General features: G+C 41.3%; 1 protein-coding gene across 1 annotated transcript; it reads left to right on the top strand.

Annotated features, from left to right (window-relative positions):
- Positions 1-4979: 4979 nt before the first annotated feature.
- On the top strand, positions 4980-21688 carry hyou1 (hypoxia up-regulated 1). Its single transcript, XM_048237322.1, has 24 exons — positions 4980-5235; positions 6176-6245; positions 6430-6523; positions 6614-6692; positions 6831-6985; positions 7788-7864; positions 7955-8136; positions 8246-8361; positions 11298-11484; positions 11686-11820; positions 12805-12887; positions 13212-13344; positions 13653-13840; positions 14187-14325; positions 14758-14815; positions 15293-15369; positions 16391-16549; positions 16899-17095; positions 17309-17396; positions 17639-17895; positions 18743-18827; positions 18923-19160; positions 19309-19413; positions 20892-21688. The coding sequence occupies exons 2-24, from the start codon at positions 6182-6184 to the stop codon at positions 20936-20938; spliced, it is 2943 nt and encodes a 980-aa protein (XP_048093279.1). The 5' UTR covers positions 4980-5235; positions 6176-6181; the 3' UTR covers positions 20939-21688.
- Positions 21689-21922: the final 234 nt, after the last annotated feature.

The following is a 21922-nucleotide window of genomic DNA, read 5'->3' as shown; positions in this document are numbered from 1 at the left end:
GTTGCAGTAGTCTAGGCGGGATGTAATGAAGGAGTGAACCAGGGTCTGTGCATCAGTGGTAGAAATTGGAATGGGCGAAGGCGGGCAATGTTCCGGAGGTGAAAAAATGCAGTTTTAGTGAGGGATTTAATGTGGGGGTCAAAACTGAGTAAGGAGTCAAGCAGTAGCCTATGCCAAGGTTTCTGACAACAGGAGCGGATTTGACACTTGTACCATCAATGTTCAGACTGAGACTATGAGATTTGGACAGTTGAGGTTTGGGGCTGATGAGAAGGATTTCGGTTTTATCTGTGTTGAGTTTTAGAAAGTTATCTTGCATCCATAGCTTTAAATCCAGAAAGGCAGTTAGTGAGTGAACTGGGAAGTCAGTGAGGGAGGATAGTGAGATATAATTTATATTTGGTATAAAGGTATATTTTGGTGCAAAAGTGGCGAGCACATATAACTGCAGATTTTGCATGTGCACACTAAAGTCATAAATGTGTAACAGTAAAGTTGAAGTTTTTATTTTTTTTATATCTTGATAACACAAAATAGGGGCTACGGGTTCACAAATCCTTGTTACAGGTACACAAATTCTATCCTGTGAGTCACAACTTTCAAGAGTCATGCACTCGACACTTTTGCTCCAAGTGCAGCGCTCCAAGTGCAAAACACATTTGGACATCCGTGTTTCATAATCTGAGAACATGCACAACATTCATGCATTTGTAAACCCAAATGTGAACTATCCGAAGTTGTGCATCTGTGAAATAATTTCTCATTAATAAAATTCTACAGATCGCTTTGATTTTCTTACACGACTAAAGTCAATTGATACAAGTGCTCGAATCTGCTTCTACGAGTGACAGATACTTTTGCACCTCGCTAGGTAATATAATTGGGGCAAAAAGATTTGTATGTGTGCACGTCGAGCCGGATCTGGATCCTGGATTGCGCTCAGACTACCATTGCCTGTTCATAAAGTAAGTAACCTCAGCTTGTTTCCTTATCAATGAAGGACGCACGATACCCGGGACACCGAAACACCGGGGCACATGAAATTTGATGGGTATGTAGCCCCACTAGACTTTTACAGAAAAATTTTGTTTCTCAAGGACCACATCCCCCCAAATCCTCACTTGGGCCCCCCCCTTAAGAACCCCAAAAAAAATGCAGTTTTTTTTTTTTTTACCGCTTATGCGGTACATCTAAATAACTACCTGAACCGCAAACAATTGGCCTAGCACTATCCGAGGATTTTGAAGATTATTTTTTGGTCTCAGTGTTATGTACAGGGCCCATGACAAATTCAAACGGTACCAAAGTTCCTCATCATCATAAAACTCACTCATTTGTGATTTTTCTTCAAACCATCTGATATATGCAGCCATTTGAAAAAACCACCTCAGCAGTAGGTTTAAAATTAATCCCTAACTGAAATTTAAATCTGAGTTTAAAGCAGTTGAGCAACAGGGTTAAAACTAGAATTGCGGTTCCGAGGAACTGCAAGAGTGGATTTGATCAGGGGCATGGAACTCGGCCTCATCCAAGGATTCTAACGGTACCTCATTTATGAAAATCGGGCACACGGATCAAAAGTTATCCGCATTAACGCAACATCCAATAAGCTAAAACGCATAAATATCGTGGTTGCTATGCTGGTCACTAGGTTAGAAGGCCAGCGCCTCCTGAGAGGCCTGAAGGGTCAGTTCTGAGGTTGTTGGCTGCTGGAACCGAAAAATGGACTGCATTTTAAAAGACAATGTGACTTAAAAGACAATGTGACTGAATGTGACTGAAGTGCGGGCAAAGTTTGCACAGAAATGTACGATTTTTCCCACCCTCATCGACCTTGTCATAAAACTTGTTTAAATGATCACACGACGCCTCCTTGATGCTTTGTCGTCTACATCAGCCTTTCTCAAACTTCTTTGACCTGAGGCCCAGTCAAGGCATACTTTGGGGTCATAGGGCCCACCTACATGAACCCACCCCCCATCAAATTGTAATGATAACACAATTATTATTATTTTTATACTATATTGCTATACATGCACTTCAAAACAGTCAATGTTTAAAGTGCTAAGATGCACATCAGAGTACTGCTTTACTAATGTAAAATATAATTAGGCCTACAATAGTTTCATTGTTTTTGCATTGTTGCATGATGCTTGCATGAGAAATACTTCTCAAAACAACAGCAATTATATGGGTGCTTTGTTGTTTTTGGATGTTTCCCTCATGCAAGCATCATACACTGATAGAGTATATATATGCTATTTAATTACATTTCATTTGAATGCCTGAATGTAAGAATTCAGGATACTACTGATAGCCCATTACTGTACACAATAATACTGTGCCCATTCATTATATATTAAACATCAGGCGTCTTGTTTACACATTTAAACCATATTTGCACTTCGAATTTCGACTCCAAATTGTAGTAACTACATCTACGAAGTCTAAGGAAGATAACCAGGTAGTCTTTTCAAAGATTACGTCGATTTTATGAGAACGCCAGCCCTCAGAAAAGCAGTAACTATTCATTCATTCACTTGTATCAATTGACTTGTAATTTTATTAATGAGAAATGATTTCACAGATGCACAACTTCGGATGCATTAGTTCACATTTGGGTTTACAAATGCACGAATGTTGTGCATGTTCTCAGATTATGAAACACGGATGTGCAAATGTGTTTTGCACCAACTGCGCTGCAACGATTGGAGCAAAAGTGTCGAGTGCATGACTCTTGAAAGTTGTGACTCACAGGATAGAATTTGTGTACCTGTAACAAGGATTTGTGAACCTGTAGCCCCTATTTTGTGTTATCAAGATATTAAAAAAATATGTACAACTTCAACTTTACTGTTACACATTTATGACTTTAGTGTGCACATGCAAAATCTGCAGTTAAATGTGCTCGCCACTTTTGCACCAATTATACCTTCATAATTGAAGGCCATGTCTACTGATGACTTGGCCAAGGGGCAGGGGCATATAAGGAAGAGGAGGGGCCCAAGAATGGAATCCTGGGGGACACCATGAGTGACATGTGGCAGACTTGTGTGGACCCAAAGTGACAAACTGTTGTCTGTTGGAGAGGTAGGACTGAAACCAGTGGAGGGCTATGTCTGAGATACCAAGAGCTGACAGGCGGGAGATGAGAACACTGTGGTTCAGTGTCAAATGCAGCGTTTAAGTCGAGGAGGATGAGAATGGTTGGTGAACCGTTATCAACAGAAACGCACTCCTTGTGTCAAGCCATTCTTGAACAAGAGACAGGTCCAAAGTTATGTTCTCTGATGAAAGTAAATTTTGCATTTCCTTTGGAAATCAAGGTCCCAGAGTCTGAAGGAAGAGAGAAGAGGCACAGAATCCACGTTGCTTGAAGTCCAGTGTAAAGTTTCTAGTCAGTGATGGTTTGGGGTGCCATGTCATCTGCTGGTGTTGGTCCACTGTGTTTTCTGAGGTCCAAGGTCAACGCAGCCGTCTACCAGGAAGTTTTAGAGCACTTCATGCTTCCTGCTGCTGACCAACTTTATGGAGATGCAGATTTCATTTTCCAATAGGACTTCACACCTGCACACAGTGTCAAAGCTACCAGTACCTTAAGGACCATGGTATCCCTGTTTGTTTTGGATGAACTATAGTGGTGGACACCAACATTTTGACGATGGGTCCTGTCTCGACTTATCCGACTCGTTTTGAATCGCCTTTGACTACTTCAGAGTGGCTGCCTACAGGCATGCACAAACATGTCCTTAAAACAACCCTTAACGTTCTTTTTCAAAACTGTGCAACTCACAACTCAAAACGAGTCAGAAAAGTTGAGACAGGACGAATCGTCAAAATTTCGGTGTCCACCACTCTAGTTCATCCAAAACAAACCAGAAAAGGGGCTCAAAGTGCTAAATACCGGAATTATCCATTTTACCTCATAGAAAATCTATGGGGTATTGTGAAGAGGATGTTGCGATACGCCAGACCCAACAATGCAGAAGATCTGAAGGCCACTATCAGAGCAACCTGGGCTCTCATAACACCTGAGCAGTGCCACAGACTGATTGACTCCATGTCACGCTGCATTGCTGCAGTAATTCAGGCAAAAGGAGCCCCAACTAAGTATTGACTGCTGTACATGCTCATACTTTTCATGTTTATACTTTTCAGTTGGCCAACATTTCTAAAAAAAATCTTTTTTGATTGGTCTTAAGTAATATTCAAATTTTCTGAGATACTGAATTTGGGATTTTCATTAGTTGTCAGTTATAATCAAAATTAAAAGAAAGAAACATTTGAAATATATCAGTATGTGTGTTTTTTTGTTTTTTTTAAACTGAATGAATATAATATGTAATGTAATGTAATGTAATGTAATGTGTAATGAATGAATATAATATACAAGTTTCACTTTTTGAGTGGAATTACCGACATACATTTTTTGATGATATTCTAATTATATGACCAGCACCTGTATATGACTATTTCAGGCCTAATACGATAAAATTCATAGTGTCATGTATCATGTCTAAAACATACTTCTATAGCACTACTGATCTAATTGATCTAATTCTTGGTTTTATGCAGCAATTTGGTTCTTAGGCCTAAAGTCATAGGGAATAGTCAACTTTAGCCCATTGTTTAGGCCTAAATCATTGTTTCGTTGTCAGACTACAGGTGCACTGGGACCCTATTTTACTGTACAAAGATGGGGTAGCACAAGATAAAACATTTTTTCTTTCAAATTAATGGTTGGCTTCATAGTTTTCCCAATCCCATTGACTGAACGTGTACCAATCAAGAACGCAGATAAAACTTGTTGTACCCCTGCTGGACCACTGAATACACTGTCCAAGTCGTGGTTCAGCACGTGGACCTATCGTTGTTGGTCGTTTAGAATGCAGAAGGCGGGCCTTGCTACCACAGGACAACTGTCACTCGCGGAAGAGCGAGTACAAGGGATCCAATGAGATCACGCCGCGTCCTGGGCCCAATGGTTAGGTTAGGAACAAGCCGGTGACTGCAAAGGAAAACGCAAGAAGTCTGTGGTACCTTAAATAACTGTGAACAAGGATATGAGCCCAGCCACACTGAAGCTGGTTTTCAGTTTTACATGATAGAGATATAATTGCCGAAGAGTACACCAGGGTCCGGGAATTGATTAATCCAATTGCTGAGAAACGTGCAAAGCCAGGAAGAACCGGAGTTCTGTAGCCAGCCACAACCAAAATAACCTGGGTCTTTAAGGTAAGTTTCAACATATCGGTGTAGTTTTAATGTTAATGTTAGACTTATCCTACACAGCGTGCTTATTTGCACCATTTTCATTTTCATTGCACGGTTTTGTTGTGACAGCACTGACTGTGTGTGTGACAGTTTAGCTAGTTTGCTCACTTAGCAAGTAAGCTAGCTCGCCACCTAAATTAGTGAGTGATCTGATGTCTCTAGCCTATTAGCATTGCCATCTAGCTGTAGCATTACGAATGGATGAATGGATCTAACTGCATTCAGCATTGTTCTGAACTTTTCATATGAATTTTGTGAACGTTAATAGACTTTTTAGTGGTTAAACTAAATGCACTCTGGCCTACCAATTAAGTTGAGTCAGAGTCTAGAATAATGCTGGCTAGCTAGAGAAAGCTAGCGACAGCATCTCACGACGTGACTCGGTCAATCAACGATTCACACACCGGCGTCCAAAGACTAGAAATTTCGATGCGCATCCACAAGCCTGAAAGGACCCATAATTGTACGGCTCGTTTTCGTTCCATAAAGCGAATATTCGCGTGACTGCTTCAAACTGTTGTGGGCAACGCTACTGTCTGGCCATGATATTATCCGTCTCAAACCGCCGGCAGTCATTTGAGATGATGTCTAGGTTTAATTGACCTCATCCTCCTTACAGATTGTTCAGTAATTACTGCCACGTGTATTCAAGCTCGTCCACTCACGTGGGCGGGATCATTTAGCTTTACACATAAAGGGACTTGAACCTGATGGTGTACCTGTGATCAAGGTGATCTGTCCCCACCTACAGTAGACTGGATGTACTTCTGTCCCGCACCATACCACATTTAATGACAAAATTACTTCTGCTGTGTATATTCCCACCAAAAGAACGTAAGAATACTTGGAAGATCTGGCGGTGGCCATTGTATGTGTTGACAGATTTTGTTTTCTTCTATAGGTCACAATGAGGAAGCTGACAATATGGACATTGTTTTGCCTTGCACTTGCACTCTTGCCTTCTCAAACAGGTGAGATTTCCAAGGGCCAACTGTAAGACAACACCATGGTGCATGTTAATATGGTTATGATAGAATATTAGTACGGTGATGGAGACGGAGACCACTATAGCCTCACACATAGTAGCTAAGAAGTTTCACTTCCTAATTTTCCTTAGAGTGTGGGTGTTTGATACCATGTTTGCTTCACCTGCAGACTCTGTAGCTGTGATGTCTGTAGACCTGGGGAGTGAGTGGGTGAAGATAGCTATAGTCAAACCTGGTGTGCCCATGGAGATTGTCCTTAACAAGTAAGTTTGAACTGACTCAAACAGTCATTCCTGATGGTTAAGCAGGAAAGAATTTGAAACTGAGCAGTCGATTCTTCTTCATTACTCCAGGGAGTCGAGGAGGAAAACGCCGGTAGCCGTGTGCCTGAAGGACAACGAGCGTCTCTTTGGAGACAGCGCCCTCGGAGTAGTAGGTGTCACCACTCCACACATCTCAAAGCATCGTGTTTGACATATGTTGCCGGTTTTGTCTCTTGTTAGACATTGACCCACTGATGCATTAATGGTTTCGTCGTTTCATTCATCATCATGTCTGTGTATTTGACAGTCTGTGAAGAACCCAAAGGTGGTGTACCGATACATTCAGAGTCTTCTGGGGAAGCGTGAGGACAACCCCCAGGTGTCACTGTACAAGCAGCACTTCCCTGAGCACCAGATAGAGAAGGATGAGGAGAGGGGCACTGCCATCTTCAAGCTCTCTGAGTAAGTTTTATGTGGGATTATGCAAATAAACCGGTGTATGTGACCTCTTTGTGCCTTTGAAGGAGGGGATGTCTGCATAGTGGCCATAAAATGTTAGTAGACCAACTGGTTATATCTATAAGTCTCTATAGTTCTTTGACCTTATTGGACATATAACTTCAATGCTAAAAGACCGACATCCAGTCAATCCAAAAAAGGAATGTCACTAAACCAATTATGCTCAGCCTGTTAAAACAATGCTGCGTGGTCTTGCACTCAGCCTATTTCCTCATTATACCATCCGAAAACAATCATGCATTCCGTCACACAACAATCACAGAAGGAATGGCACATGTTGTTTCCCCTTTAGAAGTTGTTGCCCTCTAGAAGTTGCTGATATGAAGTAATCTGAGGCTTGTATCAAAATGTAATTAGAACAGCACTTTAAGGTCAGTTGCTTTGGCAGATATCAATTCAACCTGGCAGAAGCATCTTTGTCAGGGCATATGACCGATAGACTTTTTCAAGATTAGAGATGTTCAGATTTGCCATTTTCTGGCACCTTTTTGTAATTGCTAGAAAGTGTTCTCTTTTTATTTCCCATTTCCAAAGTACAAATCTAATCTTGCTTTTAAAACTGAGACATGTATACATATAAATTGTAGTACTGTTATTGGTTGTATAGCCATTAAAATACTGATTGAGTGCTCTTTATGGGACTGTCAGAGGAATCGTTACACCTCCTCTTTGCATTTATTTTACATACATGTCTGATGGCCGCTGAGTGTTCTGCATACTGATGATGATCTTTGCTCTCCCACAGAGAGTTGGTGTACTCACCGGAGGAAATCCTTGGCATGGTGTTGAATGACTCTCGCTCTCTTGCTCAGGATTTTGCAGGTTTGTCTCTTAAGCATCGATCTATAAAGCCACATTTAGCATATTTCAGAGCTAACATTGGACTCTTTGGTTGTTGTTTTGTTTTTTCAGAGCAACCCATTAAAGATGCAGTTATCACCGTTCCAGCCTTTTTCAATCAGGCAGAGAGAAGGGCAGTTCTGCAGGCTGCCCGGATGGCAGGCCTGAAGGTCCTTCAGCTCATCAATGACAACACAGCTGTAGCTTTGAATTATGGTGTGTTCAGGAGGAAGGACATTAACTCAACTGCACAGGTAACGCGAAAAAGGCTCTGTCAGAAATCTCTATTAGAAAGAAAACCTTGCTGAAATTGTGTGAAGAAGTATGCATTGCCTTAAAGATGTGCATGTTTTTCCCTCACAGAATATGATGTTCTATGACATGGGCTCTGGAAGCACGACGGCCACTATCGTCACGTATCAAACTGTGAAGACTAAAGAGTCTGGAACACAGCCCCAGCTCCAGATCAGAGGAGTAGGGTGAGTTTCACTGTGTAGTAACACCTAGGTATTAAAATAATATAGAGACTATAAAATACCGTAAAACTCCAAATAATAGCCCGGGCTTTTATTTTCCCAAATCGCCAAACTGCACCGCCTAGGCCATCCTTAAAAATATTTTGTTTGCCGTAACCCGACCCACCCTGTCAATTTAGAACCGACCCAAATATTTATTTTTTCCCCTTTTAGTCCGACCGACTTGCCGGTTGTAAACTTGCGTTAAAACTGACCGATTGTTTTTTTTTACTCTAAACAACCAATACAAATGCAATAAAATAATATTTATTTTAGTAGGCCTAAGTATTGTGAATATAAATTGCCTACATGCAAACGTAGCTCACCTAAATAAAACCCTGTGGCGTCATCTCTACACCATTGGTTTTACGCATGTCACACTATGGCCCTACGCTTCGTTTCATTCACACAAACTGATAACGCTTTTACTTGGCACGAAGTTCTGGAAGAACTGTGCCCAGATCTTTTCCCATCCCTTCTCCCCGCTAGTCTAACGGTGACCGTGTTGAGGTATTGAAATTGGTTGTGGTCTATTCAGCATTTCTCAAAATATGGGTCCGCAACGTGGAGACTGCTGGTCCGCGGAGTCGTGGAGTGAAATTAGGCCCGGTGCTTCATCTGATAATTTGCTGCGCAGTTGATCAAGAAACTGGACGAAAAAAGAAAACAAAACGTTTCTGCTATCGATGTCATTAAACATGGAGCCCTACAATTAAGTGGTGGTATGAGCATTCATTCAATGCGCATCTGCGAGAGAGAAACTGAAACTATTCGATAACGTTGGTATCCATCTATCTATTTATTTATTTATTTATTTATTTATTTATTTAACGAAACTTAATAGAACAACGTTGTTTTTTGGAACTTCCATAGAAACAGGGCAGAGACTGTATAATACACTGTATAACATTGAGTATTGTATAGTCAAATTTCAATATAACGTGGCCAAAAGCTATTGTAGCTTTCTTTCTGGGTACATGTAGATGAGTCCTATGACTCCAAAGTCTGCCATGACCGGGCCTCAGGTCAAAGAAGTTTGAGAGAGGCTGGTCTATATAACCTGCATCAGAATGAGGTTTGCAATGGTGCGCCTGAAAGCACGGGTTGAAGACCCAGTCAGTTACGTCACGATATGCACATTTGTGTAAATTCATTCCTACGTAATCACCATGACCAAAATTTTACTTTTTTTTTACTTTGAATCTTGGAAAAAAAAATATTGACCTACCTACCGACCCATTTTTATTTTTTTTTGGCTGTAACTGCAAACAAGAATATTTTTAAGGATGGCCCTAGTATTAGAGACAGGCCTTTAATTCCCTTTACACAAAACTTTTCCTCTGCAAAGATGGAAAATATTATCGAATTAATTCTTTCAAACACACTGAATGTCTACCTATATGACTAGGCTATCTGAAGACAATTACGGATCATCATTCATTTAGTGTTGAGATGTTGTTCATTGAATTAGATACGTAAGATCCAAATAGCATAGCCAGAACAGATGAAACGCATTTTAATTAAACGTAATCTACAAAGAGATCGTATCACACTGAAAGCTCATATTTTGTCACTAGCAAATAGCCTATATCGGTCCTTTGTCAAATACAGTTGCATTATCAGCCCTGACCAAAACCGTTCAGGAATTATTTATGCAAAAGTGGAACGTGCTTAATCCTTTTCGGCACCAATGAAACAGCATGAGGGAGCATGAACCATATTGTTTCTCCCGTTTTGTATTTGCCAAATTTGACAACAGTCTACATTCAAATCATAGCCTACTTCCAGGCGCGTGGGAACATATTTTTGACCAGGGGTGGTGAATAACAAAATAATCATTGATGTCCGACGATTTCTCCCCCAGCATATGATTCGAATTTAGACAGCTAAATACGCCATTTCACCGCCGTGTATGAGTAGGTCTAAGAGTGAGAAGTTTTATAATGCCCTGGGCAGCCACATTCCACTGCAACTATGCGCAGCACTTGCCACTCCGACTCATCAATAAAAACTGTGCGCGCACACACCAGTCCTATAGAAGCGCACTTGACTTTACATCATTAACCTATTTCAGTAGGTTATATAGCCAGAGAATGTCCGTAGACGGGCTCTGATATAGCCTAGTCTAAGGTAAATTCCTTTTCTGACTTCTTTCTCTTTATCGCCATGGCATTTAGAATAAAGAATAACGCTCCCGAACCGCTCTGGTTTTGTTGCCAGCATAAAACAAGCTTACCATCGCCTATCCGCAAAATTCTAAACACAAGGGATGAATTTAACGATGATGAAGTCGGACATATAGGCATAGTTCATATTGGAAAAAAGTTATACAATTTGGAACTCTAGCTTTTCCTGACCGCAGTCTTTTAATGCCATCTAATCATAACGCGGCGCCAGTCTGGCGCCATACTTAAGCCCAAATCACACCCAAGATTTGCAACGAGATGAGCAGCAACTTAATGCAACATTCTAAAACCTTGCAACTGTGACCAGACATATGAATGCTTTGCGACGGCTTGTAACGACGTGCAACATCTAATTCACACTGCTGTAACCTCCTTTCTGTAACAGTTTCGTGTCATTGCGAATCTTTAAACAGACGATCTGACGGGTTTTAGAAGATTAAATACAACCCGAAACTAAAAAACAGACCAGGCCTCTACTGGAGACCTGCCTTTAACCCAAACCTGTAGCCACACCAGGCGTTTAAAAGAGACCGGCGTCTCTTAGGGACTCTGTGATTATTTGAAGTTTTACGGTAGCTACAGGTAGGCTTGTGTGTTATGCTATGGTGTAGATGGTTTTGGATAGTTTTTTTTTTTTTTAATCATTGTTTTGCTTTATTACCGGTAAATGTGTTTTATTTAACAATAATTGATTCTAAATTAATGTTCATTAAGGTTTGACCGGACGCTGGGAGGATTTGAAATGGAGCTTCGTCTGCGAGAGCACTTGGCCAAGCTGTTTAATGAGCAGAAGAAGTCCAAAAAAGATGTGCGGGAGAACATGCGGGCCATGGCTAAGCTCCTCAAGGAGGCCCAGAGGCTAAAGACTGTGCTCAGTGCCAACGCCGAATTCATGGCTCAGGTCAGACCAATGACTGCCACCTTCTCACACTCACACCTGGGAGAGGAACACACAGTTTGCACTGACTTATGAAATTGGTTTATGAAGAGTTTTTATTAGTGTGCGGCATACGACATCTAAAGACTGTTGTTGTTTAACAAAACAACAAAACAAATATGGTCTTTTCTGATTAATGAAAAAGTCCACTGTTTGGTTTTGCAGGTGGAGGGTCTGATGGATGACATTGACTTCAAGGCGAAGGTGACTCGTACTGAGTTTGAGGAGCTGTGTAAGGATCTGTTTGACAGAGTGCTAGGACCCGTCCAGGATGCCCTCAGCTCAGCTGAAATGTCTCTTGTGAGTGAACTTTAAAGAAGTGTGTGTGTTTGTGTGTGTGCGCGTGTGCATCAGAAATCGCCTTTTTTGTGTTATGGCTGGTTTTGTAGCAGTTACAGTTCTAAGATCGGTTCTCTAAGCGATGCTGGGCAATGTCACTTCTGCACTGCAAAAACTGCTTATCTAACAAAGTGTTATCTAACCAAGTGTTATTAATCTTATATCTAGATAAAAAAAACTAGTTGGTATTGTTTTCAGTATGAAGAGACTTACCTAGCGCTTTCTTGTGAAATCATTTGACTTAATTTAAAAAAAAAATTGACTTATTTTAAGACCTCTCATCTTGAAAACAAGCAAATTTGTCCTAAAAACAAGCAAATTTGTCTGCCAGTGCGTTGAGCAAATTTGTCTTGATAAGACTCCTTAAAATAAGTTAAAGTCTTCTTAAATGAAGTCAAAATGATCTTTTGAGAGGGCGCTAGGTAAGTCTTTTCATACTAAAATCAATACCAAATAGATTTTTTAATCTTAATATAAGATCAATAACACTTGGTTAGAATTCATTTTTTGCAGTGTGTTGACTTTCAAACAAAACAGAGAGCTAACTTCCTCCCCCTCCCTCCTGTGCTGCTCCTGTGCAATTGAAACTCTCCTAAACGCGCATCTCGCCTGTGATTTGCTGGAACAGTTTGTTATGTTTTCATGGGCTAGGTTTGTCCAGGTTGTTTTTGTTGCCGTTTGGAGCCTGGGCTGTCCACAGAGATCACGTTTTTTTACAGTGTATTCAGGACACAGACAGCTAGCGGTTTGATGTTTGCAGTAAGTGACAAAATGTTTTAGCCTAAAAAACGCGTGGCATCGCTAAGAGCACCTTTAATTAGTATCTAGGCTATTAGGAGTTATTTAGTTGGAGAAGTCCAGGTCACTTTTTAGACTGTTCTGTGTAGGCCTGCTTTATGGAACTAGTCTTGCAAATCTGAATGCTAAACCTTGTTTCCTGTGTAGGATGAAATCGAGCAGGTCATTCTTGTGGGAGGATCAACTCGGGTACCCAAGGTCCAGGAGGTCCTGATGAAGGCTGTGCGCAAGTATGTCCTTATTCTTAAGGCTTAGAGTTGAATCACAGCAATACTGATAATAATAGCTTGGGCTCTGTGGGTTGAATCAGTTCAAGTCAGTTTATATAACACAGCAGACGTTGACCCAAAGTGCTTTTCAAAATTCAAATTGTGAATAATGAATTATTTAAACATAACATGAAGAATAGAAATGTATGAATTGTATTTGAAATGTAAATAAAGCCATTATAAATCAACCATATTGCTTGTTCACTTCAACATAGATTCAGAAGTAAAAAACTAAAACACATTACAATTTCAGAAGTCCTTATTAACATACCTCCTGTGTTTCAGAGAGGAGCTGGGGAAGAACATCAACGCTGACGAGGCTGCTGCCATGGGAGCCGTCTACCAGGCAGCGGCCCTCAGCAAAGCCTTCAAGGTTAAGCCTTTCATCGTGCGAGACGCTGCCGTTTTTCCTATTCAGGTAAGGGGCATTGTAATCTTGTCATCTTTAACCGTATCTGTTTTAACCATAGATTGTATAGAACTATATACAGTCTATGGTTTTAACTCTACAAAGGCTAAGAGCAGCATCTACACTACACACGTTTTTGCAGATACTGCTCTTTGGCTTTGTAGGACAGTAGTTTCTGCCTGTAACCAAGGCAAGCACTGTGTGCACGGTACAGTCACAATGAATAATCTTGGAAAATATGTTATGTCTTGGTTGAACAAGATTAGTAAAGGCCTATGTAAACACTGAACTTGTAACATGTTGCTTTGGGCTATCAGGTGGAGTTTAGCAGGGAGACTGAGGAAGAGGATGGAACGAAGAGCGTAAAACACAACAAGCGCATCCTGTTCCAGCGCATGGCACCCTACCCCCAGAGAAAGGTCATCACCTTCAACCGCTACGCGGACGACTTTGTCTTCAACATCAACTACGGTGACCTCAGTTTCCTCAGTGAACAGGACCTGAGGTACGCCGTTTTAACAACAACAATAACATGCATGTGAACAACACATGAGCAAGCAAACCAACAACCAAAGAGCATTTTTAAAGAAGCATTATTGAGTTTTGGTATAAAAGCATTGTTTTTTTTTTTACAATAACAATCGCTCTAGCTTAAAAGCATGCACTAACAGACGTCCCTAACTGACATCTTTTTGCCAGCATTTGTGGTGATATGATTGCTCACATCCTGTGAAGGCTTTATTTTTTATTTTTTTTCAGTTTTGCAGGGTGTGCAACTTACCAGCTTATCTATTTAATCTCCCATGTGAATCTGTTTTGAGCTGATGAATGATCGTGTTTGCTCTGTGCAGTGTGTTTGGCTCTCTGAACCTGACCACAGTCAAGCTGAATGGAGTGGGAGACAGCTTCAAGAAGCACAGCGACGCCGAGTCCAAGGGCATCAAGGCACACTTCAACATGGACGAAAGCGGCGTGCTGGTGCTGGACAGGGTGAGGTCCACATCTGTCCAGCAAATCTGAGCCAACAGGGAAGCTACACCAGGCGCGTAACTGAAGTGTTCCGTTCGCGTTTGCTGCAACAATTAGCTTCCACTATAATCAATGGAAGTAGCTACAACAGACGTGATGGCGGCGCATATGTTCGAAAATATTTTGTTGGTCGTCATGAACGGAACGCTTCAGATAGGCGCCCGATGTAGCTTCCCTGTTATGGTACCACTCATGTTTCCACTGTCTGTTTGGAACGTTTTGTGGCACAGATCAAGATTCTTGGCATGGTAGGACTGGATCAGAGTAAGATTTAGCATGTCAAAAATGACAACTTAAGGAAGCCAGATGAATGACATTTGCAAAAAGCTACTAGGAAAGCTTGAAGAGGAGAAGGAGGTGAATGTAATGGGATTAATGACTGCTTTTTTTCAGGTGGAGTCTGTGTTTGAGACTATTGTGGATGAGAAAGAAGAGGAATCCACACTGACAAGTATGTTCTTTTTTCTAAAAAATGTAATGCACACATACTGTAATGAGAGTGGGGCCCTTGAGCTTATGTGGGCTTCTCTGATTCAGAGTGAGAACCAGAAGTGACTTAAGTATTACAGCCATATTGTGTAGCCTGTTGTACTTGAATAGATATAGAATTTACACTGGCAATGTACTTGCACTGACACTTTCTTGCATTATGTTACTGTTGCACCTTTCTGCATTTTTTCCACACCGCTCCTTTAACATGTTACAATCTAACTTTACTGTAAGGGCACACTATTGGTGTCTTCCTTTCTGTTTTTGTTGTATGTACTGTATGTGTGCATGGATGTCATGTCTGTGTATGATGTGTATAAGCTATTGGACACCTTAATTTCTTTCTGGATACATAAAGTATCTCTATCTCTCTATCCCCCCCCCTCTCTATGGATGATTCTGGAGAATAATTGTCATGTTTTGTGTACTCTTGTTTCAGAACTTGGTAATACAATCCAAAGTCTGTTTGGAGGCGGAAGCTCAGAACCTAGTCAAAATGTGACTGAACCAGTCCATGTGAGTTCTAACATGTCACTGTGTGTCTGTCTCCATGTGTGTGTGGTACCATTTATCGAGGGCCCTATGATTTCTGTGATGCGGAAAACGAGGACTGAATCACAGAATCTACACATGAAAACTCTTCAATTCTCGTTTAAACACGGAATTTCACGGAATTTGCAGATATTCTGTTGACGCATTAAATAAACGGCGTTTTTTTTTTTTACTTGCTTCTCTTTTATTTCAGTTTACATTAAAACAAAAAGTATATAAGGTCTCTGCCTAAACCGTGGCCAAAAGACATAGTTAAACGCGTTGCGTAGCCTAGTAATCATGTCTCGAATATTCACGTGTGTCGAGTTTGTTGATTAGTGCGTGACAAAGAAAATAAACGATCAGTGGCTCCTGACAACGGTGGCAAAAAACTAAACTGCTTGACTGGATGGATGGATGGATAGATGGATAGATAGATAGATAGATACTTTATTGATCCCCAAGGGGAAATTTAAGAAAAGGACTACTAGATAACAGGGCTGAACAATTCCCCAATGACTACTATGAGTCTGAAAACAACTAGTTTGCATTGATGTGACTCACAAAGACACATGTAGCGACCAATGGCAAAATCAGTATATGCAAGACGTGAGTTTGTGGAAGATTGTTGCAATGTGTGCAGAAGCTGACATACCGCTATGTCAGTTTCTTGAAACATTGCAAGCATTCCCATTCCCATGAATGTCGGCAGCCGGTACCCTTTTATTGGGATCTAAACTTGCAGCCTAGTTATGGCCATGTAGTTGAAGCTATGTATGCCCTAACTGTTGTTTTTGCACAGAGATTTGTTGAATGTATGGCTAGATTTTGGAGAATTTTTAAAAAACTGAATTGTGTCTGTCATTGAGTTTTTATAGGTGAAGGTTGCTTAGAAGTTAAAAAAAAAAATTCTGAAACTAAAATCAAATCTGGAAAAACGGAATTTGGAAGATAATAAAACGGATTTCATAGGGTCCTATTTAACCAACCTCTGATGCGGTTCCAGGATGAAGAGGAGGTTCCTCCTGAGGCGGGTAAAGAACCCGAGGAACAGGACCAGGTGGAACCGGCCGCAGAAGAGAAGCAGGAAACCGGAGAGCAAACAGCTGAGGAGCCCCAGGCTGAGGAGCAGGGCAACAAAGACGGGGCTGACACCGCCTCAGAGGTAGGCCTCTTCCCTTTGCATTCTCTTAAGGATGCAATGCAGTGTTATCCACAGATAGTGTTACGTTAGCATAAATAGTTAATAGGTTTTAAGCATTTCGGTTAATTCATACTTTGAGTGCAGAGGTTGATGATGCTGACTTTACTTAATGTTAACATTTTAATGCAACTCTTCAATCTGCCCCTTATTACCACTGTTTGTAAAACCCCATTTTCATGTTTGCTGGTTGCTGCTCCTTTTAGTTAACGGCTGCCTTAACATTTGCCAGTATCTGATGAACAAGCTTGATCCTCTTTGGTGAGCTGCTTTAAAAGTGTTCTGACATGACATTGAAACTTGTGCTGAGCAGGCAGAAAAGACTGAGGAGTCTGCTGAGAAGTCTGAGAAGGCCCCTGAGGGAGACAAGGCTGAATCTAAAGAGCCTGATGAGGACAAGAAGGCCAAACCGCAGAAGAAGAGCAAGATCTCTGTTGACATCGGAGCAGATCTCGAGGTGAACGATGTGCTGGACCCAAGCGTAGAGGCCATTGAGTCTTCCAAGAAGAAGTGAGTTTCTCTCTCTATCTCTGGCTATCTTCCTTTGTGCCCTCATAGTAAAATGGTGTATAGCTTGCTGGGATCTTTATTGCACAGACCGTTGTTGTCACGGTCTGCACAGAGCTTCACATTCATACAGGTTCATGATGCATAGCACAAGCACGTTGACCAGACTGAGAAGTAGGATCACAGCCCTTTATTAAAGAACACCTACTGTGCCAGGTTGCAGGATCTGACTGATCGGGACCTGGAGAAACAGGAGAGGGAGAAGTCTCTGAACAGCCTGGAGGCCTTCATCTTTGAGACCCAGGTATGGAATCCTCAGTTGTAACTCACAAGTCATATGTAAGCCAGAGTTTGAATATCTGTGTGGATGAATGTGCCATGTTGTGCAACGGATACAGGGTTCCCTTCCCCCTGATGGTCATTTTGATACCACAGATGAAATAGAGACCCAGTCAGACCAATAGTATGAAAAATCAGGAACAGAGTTTATTATATATTGGAATATTGGACATAATGTTCTATTCCACTTTCTCTCTCACCCCTCAGGACAAGTTGTACCAGGATGAGTACCAGGCTGTGGTGGGCGAGGAGGAGAAGGAGCAGCTCTCGTCTAAGCTGAGCGAGGCCTCCAGCTGGATGGACGAGGACGGCTACTCTGCTAGCACCAAGGAGCTGAAGGAGAAGCTGTCGGAGCTGAAGAAGGTGTCCAAGGGCATGTTCTTCAGGGTGGACGAGCGCAGGAAGTGGCCCGACCGCCTGGCCGCCCTGGACAGCCGGCTTAACCAGTCCACCTTCTTCCTCAGGTAAGTGGGAGACGCACTGGTCTGGAAGCAATATGTGTGTTGAAGTCTGTTTCAAGGGGGCTCAATTATGGTTGCATGGTAGGGAGTACAGTCAAATTGAGATGCATTGGCGGTAAAGTACTCTAAACGTTGGTGAACACTGCCTAACGTCATTTATACTTGGTTGAAGACAAAAGAACCAGATTTTGTTTAGAATAGTGGCTTTCACCATTTATAGTAGTTTGTAAACAATAGCAACAATTGCCTTTTGCTTTTTCATCTCTGAGGAAAGTAATGATTTCTGTATGTTTTCTCGGAGGGTTCCAATAGGGAAATTAGGCTGCAGATATATTTCGTAACTTTCTTTTTTTACGCAACACCCATCATCGCTGATCTGTTGAGTCAGCCGATAAAGAGCAGTTCTTAGAAACAGGAGTTGCTTTCAGGATTTTTCTTTATGTCCAAAGTTGTAGAAACATGGGTTGCACAACTGGAAGCATAACAAATCTTTAAATACAGTTTTTGTTAAGTTAAAATGGTTCCAATGATGCTGCACAATAGCATGTGTTACGCCTGTCTCATATTCACTAAAATCTTCTGCTCTGACCATTTGAAAATCCTATTATTTCACAACACAACGTAACGAATAAGAGGGCTTAGGTTCCCATTACACACATGCAGGTGTGCCCCTCTATAACTGGCATGCGATTGTGCTTTTAATAATGTTTTATTGCTCTAGATTGTCAGTGTAAGGTGAAATATGCTATTCTTACTGAAATATCTGTTTATATACACGGACACTGCCCCCAAGTGGTCATATAAAGAAATGCAGCAACAAATTAAATGTCTTTTTATTCCCTCCATGCAGAGGTCTTAAACTGATCCCCGAATCTGACCAAATCTTTACTGAAGTGGAGCTGAAGACTCTGGAGAAAGTGATAAATGAGACCACTGTAAGATCCGATATCTCTGGAGAGTCATATTGTGAAAGTCTCAGACTGTACTATTTAAGTGTTCCTCTAATCTATAATCTGCACCTCCTCTCCAGACTTGGAAGAATGAGACGGTGGCAGAACAGGAGAAACGGTCGCCCTCAGAGAAACCTGTGCTGCTGTCCAAAGACATTGACGCCAAGATCTCCCTGCTGGACCGGGAGGTCAATTATCTAATCAATAAGATGAAGTTCACCAAGCCCAAGCCCAAGCCCAAACCCAAGGAGAAGAACAGCACCAGCTCCGAGAGCAGCAAAGCCAACAGCAGCTCAACCAACACAGACGATAAGCCAGGTGACATTTTTTTCCCTTCTTTATTTTTCTTTCTCTCTTTCTCTGTCTGTCCCTTTATATACGCACGTGCACATACTTGGCATGTTTAAATTTAGCCAAACACTGCGGCCATAAAATACTCACCTCATGTGATCAAATCTGCTAACAGAAGCTGGAGAAGAGGTTAAGCCAGCTGAAGAGCCACCTGCAGCAGATAAAGAAGATACGGCAGCAGAAAGCGAAGCACAAACACCAGAAGAAACGACAACAACCGGTAGGAGTCAGAGAAATGCATCTAAACCTTCATTTGTGTGAACCTCTAATCATTCATTACAACACAGCCCTGATTTGACCCATTAAAGATCTCCTCCATTCATTTTGTTACAGTGTAAGATTACTCTGAAAGTGTAACTCGGGAGTAAAAACAACCTAGGGTCTATTTATGGTTGTTAACAACTTCCCATTTAACAACTTTTGATAGAGAGTATCGTTAAAGTTACACTTTAAAGGTTGTATCAGCGATTGCAGGCCCAAAAAAGGCCCAAGTGTTGCCAACCACTCAAAGGCAAAATATAGTGTTCCAACCAATAACCGAGATGCGCGTTCAGGAGAGTTTTAATTGCACTGGAGGGAGGGGGAGGGAGTAGTGAGCTAGCTCTCTGTTTTGTTTGAACGTCAACAGAAGTGACGTCACCCCGCCATTGCTGATACAACCTTTAAGTGTGTTCCATATTGAGTGTCCATGCCTAACAAGGCATTGACCTTCTGTAGTTACATAATGTGAGCAACATGTACTTGCCGTTTGGGCACATATGTAAGTACATGTGCAGTTCATATAAACATTTGATAGCTGGTAATATGCAGCCATTTTTGTTGCCACTGAATAAAAATCTTCCTAAACCCCAGACCTAAATGTTTGAAGAATTTAAACTAGAAAGTTCATGGGATGCTGAACTATACAGAGACAGTTAGCTATTTAAAATGGCAAACTAAAGTGTAATGACTGACTTGAGAAGGCCAGATGAGCGCAATCAGATTGCCTGTAATTGCAGCTGTTCAAAACGGTTGATCAGTGATATTGGTGAAGGACCATACCTTTCACTGCTGCTTTAGGCAGTGGAGTAAATAATTGGCAGGGTGCTTCCAGACCTGAAAAAGTATTTTCTCATAGCAATGCAGAATTTATATTTTGGGAAAAGGGCAAGCACCCTGGTTGGTAATGTTGTGCTGATGCCATAATAAGGCTGCTTATGGTGATTGGGAACTGCATGATCATGGGACATGGTGCGGGCAGTTAATCAGAAGGGAGACGCTTTTGATCAATTGGATGATGGAGAAGTTCGTGTCTTAGCATTTTTACTTTATCTCACTTCTTTAGAGAAATATTTGCACAGCAGGAGAGATTTGGAACAGTTGTAACACATCTTCATACTACTTACACAGTTACACAAAGGTAACGTGACCAAAAGCTTTGACATTCTTATTGAATGAGCATCCGCGTGCATTCACACACGCTATCTTGGGCTGCCTTTCCCAAAAGCTTTGTTGTGCCCCAGCCATTGAATACTCTATTGGTTAAGATGGTCACAGCGCAACGATACTTTGGAAAACACTTGCTGGATTTTTGTCTTACAAGAAGTTCACAAAGAGATCATGGCCTTTGCATGCCCGCAGCAAGTAAAATTTATCTTTTTTTTTTTTTTAACTGTTACCTATGATTACTGACCAACTTGTTTCTTCTTTCATTTTCAGATCAACCAGAAGACAGCAATTCAAATCATAAAACAGATGAGTTATAACAACTGGAACTAAAGTATCTCCTTGTATTTATTGACTGTGTAATGGTTCAGGTTTTCTTTGTCAGCCCGTCAACTTCTTTTTTTTTTTTTTTTTTTTTTTTTTTTTTGCGTTGAGCAGAAGGTTGGTTTAGATTGGACACTGTTTGAGGTGTACATTTTTCAGCGCCATCTGAGATGGCAGTCAACACGGCAGGAGTGGACCTGGCCCTGTGGTGGCCTGAACCAGCCTCCCCTCTGAGCCACGTCAAGGCCAGGTCTGGGCCACATCCGCCTCCTCTGACTTAACCTGCCGTCTGGGGTCCCCAATTCCTTTTTCACAGTTTGTGAACAGCAGGAGACCCCTACTCCAACCCCACACCCTCGCCCATCTTCACCCCACTGCACCCCCTCTGCTGTCCCCAAAACAACTCAGAATGTTCAGCACACAAGAACAGTTCCAGAACTGGACAGAAAAAGAATGTGGAGCCCTTGCTTGTAACGAGAGGTAGTCATGGTTTCAGTCTATAAAAAAATGGTTCCATTGAACAATTGTTCACTTTCCTTTGGTTCCTCATTAGCAATCTGCATTGACATGAATGCTGTGCATGCTGAGTATGTAAGATCCTAACATATCAGTCCATTTTATAAGCTGGAACTACAAGCAAGGTTATAAAATGAATTTGGACACAGGCCACTGAGTGTTTATAAGTTGGATCTTAAGTGTACAGTGGGGTTGTGTTTTTTTTTTTTTTTTTTTTTTTTTTTTTTTTATATATAAAAATAAATGACTAAAACATGGTTTTAACCAGTCATGCCTAATTTAAAACGAGCTTGTTCTGTGAATTATCTGTAATTTGGGAGACAACCAGACGACCATTTTTATTATGTTCTATGGACTGCTGCAGGACATGTACTTTCTGTCTACCTTGCTCTTTAGTCTACTTACCTCTCTGTGTATGGTGTGTTGATGAGTGAATGAGTATTTTTGCAACATCAAGTACATGG

This window comes from Alosa alosa, chromosome 2, assembly GCF_017589495.1.
Source record: "Alosa alosa isolate M-15738 ecotype Scorff River chromosome 2, AALO_Geno_1.1, whole genome shotgun sequence".
In the NCBI taxonomy this organism is placed as follows: domain Eukaryota; kingdom Metazoa; phylum Chordata; class Actinopteri; order Clupeiformes; family Clupeidae; genus Alosa; species Alosa alosa.
This window is presented reverse-complemented; position numbering and strand designations above follow the sequence as displayed.